Below are 12300 nucleotides of genomic sequence, written 5' to 3'. Positions count from 1 at the left end.
ATTTAAGTTTTCTATTAATTACGATGCTACCATCTGAAGAAGGGTCTGAAAATGGGTCTTGACCCCTAACGTCACCCATTTCTTCTCTCCAGAGATGCTGCCTATCCCGCTGAGTTACTCCAGCATTTTGTGTCTATCTTTGGTTTAAATTAGCATCTGCAATTCCTTTCCATACGATACTACCATGCTTGTCACCAAATGTGCATTTTTCAGATCACATGCATATTGATGTTGAAATATTTCAAATTAACCTTTGTGCGTGTCTTTAAACTATCTGTTAGTGTTGTGAAGTCTATTAATCTTATTCATATTTCATGATCTATTGATTCATTTTCAGGTAACACATGCGTTGTGAATCCGACAGACCTGTTTTGTTCTGTTCCTGGACGTTTGTCACTACTCAGCTCCACTTCCAAATATAAAGTGACCATTGCAGAAGTGAAAAGGCGCCTCTCACCACCAGAATGTCTCAATGCTTCTCTCTTAGGAGGGATCTTACGGAGGTAAATTTTAACACCAAGTACAAGTGGATCTGCTATGATGTCTGTTTCCAAAACACAAAATGGACATGACACGTGTAATGGATAGGTGAACTCTATTTTGCATTACCTGGGCTAAATTCATTATAATGTGATTTCAACTGGGAATTGGAGAACTTTACAACTTAAAATTACTTTGGAAATAGTCTTGCAGAGAAAAAAGCTGTCTTGAATTTCAACAGTACAGGGGGAAAAAACCTCTTTCCTCGTAACCTCTCCACAGTAATCATACACCATTGATATGTACACTACATTAAACGTGGGTGGTCATTGAAATTGAAAATCAATCACTTCAATTGACACTTGTACAACAATACTATTAAACAATATTGCATGTAGACAAGTATTTAAGCTTGAGATAACGAAAATAACCTTATTGCTATGAAAATAGTTTTAGTTTTGAAAATCCTGCAAGAAATATCATTTTGTTATTGTGAGTCTGAAACATTAGCCATTAATGCCTTTTTCCCCCATTGATACAACTACAATATAATTTTCTATAACATGAGGTATTGTTAAGAAAGCAACTATCACATTACAGCAGACCAACCTGTATATCAAATTCATTACAAGCATTACAAGTCTTTTAAAACCAGCTGTTTCTTGCTTCATTCCAAGCTTCAATCAAGTATGATTACTATTGGAGAATTACTGTAAATGCTCAAATAAAACCGCTATTTAAAGTAAATCAACTTGCATCTGTTGTGGTTCAGTATTCTAAACAGACAAAAACGCAAATAAAATAAGTGATCAAGCAGTACAATCTTTATTTCGCCAGGCGGGTGTGGTAAAACTCTTGACAGTATGCTGCCTCCTATGGACCAGAGTGATAGTAGGCAGCTGTTGCTTTTCATAGTGTACCATTCCTTTCTGACCCATGTGATCTTTCCTTCTGTGTCATTGGCAAATTTAAAACATGAATTGTCTGTTTGTTCTTCAGCCAGTTATAATTTTTCCTACTTTCGCTGTTGCAATAGGTCGAGTAGTTATGATTAAGTGTGACTCAGAGGTGTCTCTCATTTCAAATCGATCCCTTTGGTTATATTCCTAATCCCAGGACCCCAAAGAACAAATAAGGGGTCACTGTTAATTGTTCAAGTTTATTCAACCAGAATCGTTCCAAATATCTGGGATTAGAGAGGCACGTATATAATTCAGTGTAGTGCATTTGCTTATGTTCATGGCTGGTTTTAACAACATACTATAAATGTCAGTTCCCGGGGATATTTGCTTAGGTTTCCATTTTTACATACCAATTGTTTAATATTATGTCCCAAATAAACATCTGGTGTCAGACCCACCCTACCGGTCCCTGGCACCAATCTCCCAAGGAAGCAGTGGACGACGCTGAACAGATTCAGGACTGGACATGGCCCCTGCTTGGCCAGCTTTCACAAATGGGGCAGCAGCCCAACCCCACGGTGTGCTTGTGGAGAGCAGCAAACAATGCAACACATCATTGAAGCATGCCCTCAACAAAGACTCAAAGGAGGACTTGTCACCCTTCATACAGCAGATCAAGAGGCAACTGCTTGGCTAAAGGACTTTGCATTCGCTAAATAAAATAAAATATTATGTTGGCCAACCAGATTGTACCAAGCAGTACAATCTTTATTTCGCCAGGTGGATGTGGTAAAACTCTTTACAGTATGCAGATTACAGACTATACAGAGTTCTCATCCCCACACAAAGGGACAATGATCTCAGTACATGTATATATACTCCAATAATCAATGATTCAGCAATACCTTATCTACAGAGCATAGTTCAGTCTCTTGCTTCTTAAGATTGACAGATCCTTAAGATTGACAGCTTCTTAAGATTGACAGCTTCTTCTGACAGAGGAAGGGTTAGCCATATATGGTTATATGGGAAGGCTATATTTCTGCAGAACAAGCATTTTGTTTTTTTCTACTTATGACACACATTATAATCTTATAGAACAAGGGTTAGTGCCAAGATTCTGAATTCTCTAACAGTTTGTTAGCTTTGTTACTGAAAGCAAAGGTTAGTGCGTTTTACTGGCAATTTAATAGGAGAAGGTGAAAGCTTGTCTTAGTTTCAGCTGAATCCATTTTGTAAGTTTAAATCTTTTTTTAACTTCCACACATCTGTTGATGCAGATGTTTTCTATATCCAATGGATATGAAGGGTTTTGGTGAAATAGGTTAAACAATCTCAATGTGTGGATGATTATTCACAATACAAAAATGACACATGATAAATTGTAATACTTTTAGCAAAGATACAAAAGGCTGGGTTTGGAAATAATAATTCACTTTTCCTTACCATAGAAGAAGGTTGATATTACTGAGACATTTGTAACTCTGCTCTATCTGGAATAAGGAGGTCTAAATGCAAATGAGAAACCTTTCCTGAGCAACAACAGTCCTCACAATGAAAAGAAACATCAAATTGTTATGTAGGTGATGGAAAACCAGTGAGATTCCATTTGTTACATTCTACTAGATCTAATGCAATATTTCCTTCCAATTCATCTTGAGTTTGATATATAAGGCAAAATGAAAAGCCCAGATACATATGATACCTGTAGACTTTCCGTTAAAAAGGAGATGAGAAGCAATTGACAATATTCTTATAATCGTGAGGGTTAAGAAGTATTAAAGCAAGCATTAATCACATTATGTGTGCGATACCCTGTGGGAATTTCTTGGGTGCTTCTCCAGCATGTTTATTACCTAGAGCAGTTCTTGAACAATGTGTTTTTTAGCTTTATTTGCAGTGGTTCCATGACCTTGGTGTCTGTGTGCTGGCTCAAAGCATATTATACTGATGCATATTATTAAATCTAGAATCAGGCAATAAGAAGATTATATGAGGGTAGCTTTTTTAAAATCTTAATTGCTTGAGTGTAAAATAATATTAGACACAAGAAATTGGTGCATTATATTAGCTTCCAAATCTCCTCATGCAGTTACAGCATACAATCTTCCCCTCTCATTTGTTAATCTCTGTCCATATAATCCAGATGGTGTTTTATTCAAGATGTGAAGATAATTTATTCTGTGAATCCAGGTCTCAGAAAATGCAAAACTGTCAGGATCTAGTTCACAGGTGTCAAGCATTTCTAATCTGTTTGAAAAGCAGACAATGGTTTGAACTTATTTGGAGCAACTGCTTACATTTTTTTTTAATGAAATGCACCATGGTACGGATAAAATATATATAAGCTGTCGAAGTGTGATATGTAGAAACAAGCAAGTATGACCTCCTCCCAGACGATAGTTTCCTTCCCACAACTGCCATAGATGGATCCCTCACCCATATCTCCTCTGTGTCCAGTAGTTCTGCTCTTACTCCCCCTCCCCACAGGCAGACAAGTATTTTTCCTGGTCTTTATCTTTTACCCTACCAGCCTCCACATCCAACACTCATTCTCCGACATTTCCGCCACCTTTAACGTGATCCCATCATCAGCCACATCTTCCAATCCCCGCCCCTCGCCATCTTTCACAAATCCCACACTCTCTACAACTCCTTAGTTCACTCATCCTTTCCCACCAAACCACCCCCTCCCCAGGTATTTTCTCTCGCATGAGATGTAACAGCTGTCCCAATACCTCCTCCCTCACATCTATCCAGAGATCTTTGCAGGTGAAACAGAGGTTCATATGAACTTCCTGTAATCTCATCTACAGCATTTGGTGTTCCAATGTGGTCTCCATTCCATCGATAAGACCAAACATTGACTCGGTGTCCATTTTGCCGAACACTTGCACCCGGTCTATCAGGGCCTGCTGGATCTCCCAGTTGCTAATCATTTAACTCCCTTTCCCATTCCCATTCCCATACTGAATGTTCTCATTGTGGGTCTCCTCCATTGCCAGAGTGAGGACACATGCTAACTGGAGTAACACCACCTTATATTACACGTGTAGTTTATAGTTTAACTGTATTAACACTGAAACATTGAATTATCCAATTTTAGCTATGTTCCTACATATAAACCTTCTTTCCTCCCCCCCTCCCCCACCCCCCTCTCCCTGGCCCCACCTGGACTCACACTAACTTCTCCCCTTACCCTCCTCCCCATCCACCTACATTCCTACCTCAGGCTTTACGATTTGCACATCTTCTATCCTTATGGCATATCTTTTGCCTTTATTTTACAATATATATTTTACAATATATGTTAATGATTTAGATTACAGGTGACATTAGCAAATTTGCAGATGACACAAAGCTGTGTGGCAGTGTGAACTGTGAGGAGAATGCTATGAGAATGCAGGATGACTTGGACTGGTTGGGTGAGTGGGCAGATGCATAGTAGATGCAGGTTAATGTAGATAAATGTGAGGTTACCCATTTTTGTAGCAAAAACAGGAAGGCAGATTATTATTTAAATAGTGTCAAGTTGGGAAAAGGGGAAGTACAATGGGATCTGGGGATCCTTGTTCATCAGTCAATGAAAGTAAGCATTTAGGTACAGCAGGCAGTGAAGAAAGCAAATGGCATGTTGGCCTTCATAACAAGAAGAGTTGAGTATAGGAGCAAAGAGATCATTCTGCAGCTGTAAGGGCACTAGTGAGATCACACCTGGAATATTGTGTGCAGTTTTGGTCTCCAAATTTGAGGAAGGACATTCTTGCTATTGAGGGAGTGCAGCATAGGTTCACAAGGTTAATTCCCAGAATGGGGGGGACTGTCATATGCTGAGAGAATGGAGCAGCTGGGCTTGTATACTATGGCATTTAGAAGGATGAGAGGGGATCTTATTGAAACATACTGTATAAGATTATTAAGGGTTTGGAAACGCTAGACGCAGGAAACGTGTTCCCGATGTTGGGGGAGTCCAGAACCAGCGGAGTCAGGGGATATGGGGAGAAGGCAGGAACAGGGCACTACTGATTGTGGATGATCAGTCATGATCACATTGAATGGCAGTGCTGGCTCGAAGGGCCAAATGGCCTATTCCTGCACCTATTGTCTATTGTTTATTCCTCTCTGGCCTTTGTCCAATCATTTGCTTATCACCTCCCCCACCCCTCACCTGTATCCAGCTATGTCTAGCCAGACTTTGTCCTCCCCTCCTCTCTCCCCCCACCAGCACAATAAGTATGAAGTAGGATCACAACCCAAAACATTACCTATTCATATTCTTCATGCTGCCTGACTCGCTGAATTACTCCAGCATTTTGCGTATATTTATAAACCAGCATCTGAAGTTCCTTGTATCTGCAAGCATGACAAGTCCATTATCTTGATCAAACTATTGAACAGATGGTTATGAATAAAAATTAATTTCAGTGTAGAAACACCTATTTAAATTTTCATTTTGGTGGCCATCCTCATCGTCACCACCATTTCTTCCCCTACTTTCAGTAAGAACTGCATCTTCACCATGACGTATTTTTGAAGTGAGATAATTTCAGTTGGTTAAGACAATATATAGGAGCTGGTAGTCTCATATGAACCTGAAAAAGGCTTCCAACCTGAAACGTCACCTATTCCTATTCTCCAGAGATGCTGCCTGACCTGCTGAGTTATTCCAGCATGTTGTGTCTATCTTTGGTATAAACCAGCATCTGCAGTTTCTTCCTGCGCATATAAGAGGCAGTAATGTGTTCGCACAAATAATTAAACAATCTGCCTCAGTCATACATCTGCTACAATTTCTTCCCTTAAAATGAAGCAATGTATAACATTTGAACACATTCTGTTTAACAAGGAGCAGCTCAGTAAATACACATTCTGACAGATGTAGATATACAAGTAGCCTGCATTGAGATTAGACTATACTTAGAACATATAATTCAGTAAATCATTTAAAGGGAAAGCTATATAGAAAATAATTTATGAGAAATATGTGAATCATAAATTTATCATTAGCATATTAATAAAATACATAATTGCTAGTTGCTATTAATTTGAAAGAAAAGCTAGTTCCAGATATTCCAACTTTTTCTCTTACATTGCTGTCCACGTTTGTCAGGTGTGCCTGAGTTCTTGGTAGTGCAAGTCAGTGTGAAAGTCATGTGAGTGAGGACACTCGTTAACACACAGTGAAGGGTGGCTGTAGACATGCACAGCAGCCAGATACAAATTGATGATTCCCGAGTTTGGAACCTAGCACTTCTGCTAATCCCCTCACTTAAATATACATGGGAGGGAATCAGGAGATGACTGTGCAGCCACTCAAGCCTGCTCTTGTTTCATGTATTCCACTTGGGTAGCTTACAATCCAATGAACATGGAATTCTCCATTTGCAGGTAACTTGTAACAACCCCCTCCCATCACCTCTCCCCACTGCTCTCCCATCCATCCATCCAGCCTCGCCGCCTCGCCTGGACATGCACCCATTTCTCCCCTCCCCCTTCACCTACATTCTTTCCTCTGGCTTCACAATTCAAAACTCTTCAATCCTTTTGACCCAAAGAATTACTCCAGCGCTTTGTGTCTGCTCTTATTTCTATTATTCATGCTAACTTGTTCCATTATGTTTAGCTATGATTCTGACACTGCCCACTGCAATTCAAAATTGGTTGGCAGCAGAAATTGTGGGACAGATGTCAGAGGTCTATTTACAGATTTCACTCCTAAGGTTGAATTCATTGCTCTCATACATTGTTGCATTAGTCAATATATATATATAATAAGATATATATATATATATATATATATATATAAAATAATCTAATATATATATATTCGCAATATAGCATGACTGGGAGAAGACGTTAAGGGCTTCTTAAAACAAGCATCAATTGATTAGAAGAAGAGGAGGATGTAAACAGTTCTCAACAAGAAACATATCAGTCCAGTGCCTTCAGAGAGCAATTTTCCAAACAGAAGTTTAGTGATCAACAATGACCAACATCTGCATTTAATTAATATTTAAAATCTGGCACCTGAATATAGTGCACCTCCCTTTACACACACACGCTATATTTAAATGGTGCAAATCACTCATGTTGTTGACCACCCACTACAGCAGCCAATCTCAGGCAAGCATGGTTAATGGCACTTGGATTCTACAATCATTTATATGGGCAGAAAACATGAAGATGGCATTTCTAGTGTAGAGTCTAGAGATACAGTGTGGAAACAGACCCTTCAACCCACCGAGTTCACGCTGACCAGCGATCACCCTATACACTAACCTGCACGCACTAGGGATTTCAAAAATATATAACTTACCAAAACCAATTAACCTACAAACCTGCATGTCTTTGGAGTGTGGGAAGAAGCCAGAGCACCCCTGAAAACCCCACAAAGGCACTGGGAGAACATACAAACTTTGTACAGACAGCTGTCGTAGTCAGGATCTCTGGTGCTGCAAGGCAACAACTCTACCAGTGCACCACTGTGCTGCCCTCAGTGGAATATTGCCTAGATTCCATCATGCATGAATAAAAGGATTATGCCTATTTTTGGCTCCTATAAAGTTTAGTCTTCATTGTACTTTGGGGCACATATACCTAAATAGAAACCAAATTCAAACTTTATGGTCCAATCATTTCTAAAGAGTTTAGTTACCTGGTTTTATCTTTTTCAGAGTTTTAGTAAATGCATGTGAAGTGTATAAGTGTTTCATAATGCTTTGGCAAAGTGTTTTGGTTCTATGCACGCATACGATGCCAAAGATACAAAATGTAAAACCATGAATTATACAGAGGAGTAAACAAACCTATTGGCACTGGGTCCAAAACATTAAGCATAAAGGTGATTGGCAAAAGAAACAAAAGGGAAAAGAGGTAAACATGTGCATTTTTGAATGATTTGTGTCTGAAATGCACTGATGATGGGACAATGGAGGCCAAAACTATTGCAGGATTGTTAAGTGAGAGGGCAGAAAGAAAGATGTGAGAATGGGACTAACTGAAATATACTTACATAAACCGATATGAGCTCAAACAGCCATAGCAGCAGAGAGTCATGTCATAGAGACATAACACAGAGAAACAGGCCCTTCAGTACACTCTAATAACGCTTAAGAAAGAACTGCAGATGCTGGAAAATCGAAGGTAGACAAAAATGCTGGAGAAACTCAGCGGGTGAGGCAGCATCTATGAAGCAAAAGAATAGGTGACGTTTCGGGTCGAGACCCTTCTTCTGACTGAAGAAGGGTCTCGACCCGAAATGTCACCTATTCCTTCGCTCCATAGATGCTGCCTCACCCGCTGAGTTTCTCCAGCATTTTTGTCTACTCTAATAATGCTGATCATCAAATATCAATCTATAATCTCATTTCTTGAACATTGGTCTGCACTTGGTCTGCTACTCAAGTTCTCATCTAGATACTTATTAAATATTGTGAAAGTGCATACTTCCAAACTCCGCTCCGACATTCTGTTCCAGATTCCAACAATTCTCTGGGGAAAAAATGATTCTTCAAACTCCATCTGAACCTATTACTCCTTCACCTTAAACCTCGACCAGCTAGTTTTATATAGTTCTGCTATTTGGAATGGTTTCCTACGATATGCTTGATCTATGCCTGCCCATCATTTTGTATACATTTGGTATCAAGTTGCTTATCAAGTTGTATCTGGATTTTCAAACAGCCTTTGACAAGGTCCCACACAAGAGATTAGTGGGCAAAATTAGAGCACATGTTATTGGGGGTAGGGTATTGACATGGATAGAGAACTGGTTGGCAGACAGGAAGCAAAGAGTAGGAATTAACAGGTCCTTTTCAGAATGGCAGGCAGTGACTAGTGAGGTGCCGCAAGGCTCGTTGCTGTGGCCCCAGTTATTTCCAATGTATATTAATGATTTAGACGAGAAAATTAAATGTAACATCTTCAAGTTTGCAGATGACACAAAGCTGGATGGCAGTGTGAGCTGCGAGAAGGATGCTATGAGGCTGCAGGGTGACTTGGAAAGGTTGGGTGAGTGGGCAGATGCATGGCAGATGCAGTATAATGAGGATAAATGTGATGTTATCCACTTTGGTGGCAAGAACAGGAAGGCAGATTATTATTTGAATGGTATCAGATTAGGAAAAGGGGTAGTGCAACGAGAGCTGGGTGTACATCAGTCACTGAAAGTAAACATGCAGGTACAGCATGTAGTGAAGAAAGCTAATGGCATGTTGGCCTTCATTGCAAGAGGATTCAAGTTTAGGAGCAAGAAGGTCCTACTGCATTTGTATAGGGCCCTGATGAGACTGCACCTGGAGTATTGTGTGCAATTTTGGTCTCCTAATTTGAGGAAAAACATTATTGCTATTGAGGGAGTGCAGCATAGGTTCACCAGGTTAATTCCCAGGATAGCAGGACTGACAGATGATGAAAGAATGGCTCGACAGGGCTTGTATTCACTGGAATTTAGAGGGATGAGAGGGTAACTTATAGAAACTTATAAAAATTCTTAAAGGGTTGGACAGGCTAGATGCAGGAAAAATGTTCCCGATGTTGGGGGCGTCCACAACCAGGGGTCACAGTATAAGAATAAGGGGTAGGCCATTTAGGACAGAGATGAGGAAAAACTTTTTCACCCAGAGAGCTGTGAATCTGTAGACTTCTCTGTCTCAGAAGGCAGTGGAGGCCAATTCACTCGATGTTTTCAAGAGAGAGTTAGATTTTGCTGTTGGCTGAAGGAATCAAGGATATGGGGAAAAAGCAGGAACGGGGTACTGATTTTAGATGATCCTTGATCATATTGAATGGCGGTGCTGGCTTGTAGGGCCCCCTCTCTCTCTCCCTTCTCTCTCTCCCTTCTGTCTCTCCCCTCTTCTCTCCCCCCCCCCTCTCTCCCCATCTCTCTCTCCGCCCCCTCCCGCAGGTGGAGATGGAGGAGAGAGAGAAGGGGGAGAGAAGGGGAGAGAGAGCAGGGAGGGGGGGGGGTGGTTGGGGAGAGTAGAGCGGAGAGAGAAGGGAGAGAGAGAAGGGACTGAGAGAGAGGGGGAGAGAGAAGAGGGGAGAGAGAAGGGGGAGATGGGAGCGTGGGGTTCATTTTCCCACACAAGCCATAGGTGACTGGGCAATCTGAACCCAAGCACCAAGTTGAAAGCGGCCGAAGGTTTGCATTGCTCGGGACAGCCCCCACTCTCCCACGGCCACCCTCCGCGGGCTGCGGGTCGGGTGGAGCGGAGGTTTCCGACAATGTTCATGCCTTCACAGTGATGTGATGGACCAATCGCTGACAGGTCCCGCCCCCCCGGCAACGTCAAGTCCGTTATTGGATTTTTCTGTTGAGCGGCAGTCGGTCCTTTGCCCTGTAGGCGACGCCGCCTTTCGGGTAGGTGGCGTTTCGACAGAGAGGCCATTCGGTAAGTTTGCTTTTAGGCGACGCAGCTTTCCGGTTCCTTGGGTTTTAGGCGTCCCGCCCTTTCGGTTAGTTTGCATTTAGGCATCCCATCCTTTCGGTTAGTAGGCGTTTCGTCTTCGGATTCTTTCGGTTTATTGCCGTTTCGGCCTCGTTTCCATTCCGTTATTTGGCTTCGACTTCTTTGCTTTGGCCTCTCGTCCGTCGGCACCACGTCCGCACATGCATCACATACTGTACGTCCTAGTTTTATTAGTCTACAAAAATCCATCATATCAAACTAAGCAGAATTAAATTCCACCTGACATTGGTATATCCAGCCTTCATCCATCCTTTATCATTTATAATCTGCCTGTTTTGTGCTGTAACCATTGTATCATTCTGAAATTCTCTAAGACTTATGGAGAATAAGTTCATAAGTTCATATATTCTAGGAGCAGAAATGTGGCCATTCGGTCCATCGTCTACTCCATCATTCATTCATGGCTGATCTATCTTTCCCTCTCAACCCCATTCTCCTGCCTTTTCCCCAATAGCTCTGACACCCTTATTAATAAAGAATATGTCAATCTCCAACTTTAAAATGTCCTTTGAATGGCTTCCCTAGCCATCTGTGGCAGATGGGTTCACAAACAGTATTACACTTGACCCTAATTAAACTGATACACAAAGGAATAACTGTTCTTCCTAAATGGGCATGTTTTCTTTTAGTTTGCTGTGCACATTCATCTGATGAATTCCATGGCATTTGTGGTGAAGTCTAGTAACAGCACATGCTTGGTGATTAAAATGTCTCTTTGGATCAAAATCGACTCATTTTACCATTGTTTTTATTCACACACCTGTCTGTGAGAATACTGCTTCAAAAAGTACAGCTTCAAGCTTGGAAAGAATATCAGAGTAATCATGTCTGAAAATGTTTGCCTTAAAGTGATAAGTAAAATCTGGACTGTTTGTTCATTTTAGAAAGAAATTATAGAAAAAAAACAATTTATACTGGCCTGTAACAACTTATTTTTTGACTTTGTGAGAATTAAATAGTTTTCAGCTTTGAAAATTAAAATCCAAACTGAGTCTTCAGACTTTAGATCTTGGATTTATATCTAGGCTGCTGTCATGCACAATTTATTAAGCATGAATTGTTGAAGAGTACTTTAATTCTAAATTTGGTAAACCAATTAAAAGCTCTGGAAGCCTACGATACTGTAGAGTGTATTTTTTTAACTAGACATTGTGGGACATTTTTTGATTCAGTGAAGGATTAGACCTGCCTCCAGTTTCTAAAATCCCAAATGGGCAAGATGATTAGAACACAAATTATTAGTAATAATATATAATTGAGGATGGTTTCATACAGCTTTCATTCACTCACTAGATGTGGGAATTATAGGAGAGACCAGCATTTATCACTCATGCTTAATGGTCCTTTCAAGCCAGCTTCGGAGAAACATGGTGTCATAGGGTACAAAAACATAGAAACATAGAAATTAGGTGCAGGAGTAGGCCATTCGGCCCTTCGAGCCTGCACCG

General features: G+C 40.7%; 1 protein-coding gene across 1 annotated transcript in view; it reads left to right on the top strand.

Annotated features, from left to right (window-relative positions):
* Positions 1–12300, top strand: part of tfap2d (transcription factor AP-2 delta) — a 61487-nt gene that overhangs the window by 20562 nt on the left and 28625 nt on the right. The window contains exon 4 of the mRNA XM_033021001.1: positions 338–503. Coding sequence (XP_032876892.1) covers positions 338–503 — 166 coding nt within the window. The remainder of the gene's footprint in view (positions 1–337; positions 504–12300) is intronic.

The sequence above is a fragment of the Amblyraja radiata genome, chromosome 5, assembly GCF_010909765.2.
Source record: "Amblyraja radiata isolate CabotCenter1 chromosome 5, sAmbRad1.1.pri, whole genome shotgun sequence".
Taxonomy (NCBI): domain Eukaryota; kingdom Metazoa; phylum Chordata; class Chondrichthyes; order Rajiformes; family Rajidae; genus Amblyraja; species Amblyraja radiata.
Note: the sequence above shows the minus strand (reverse complement) of the source record. Positions and strands in the feature narration are given on the sequence as shown.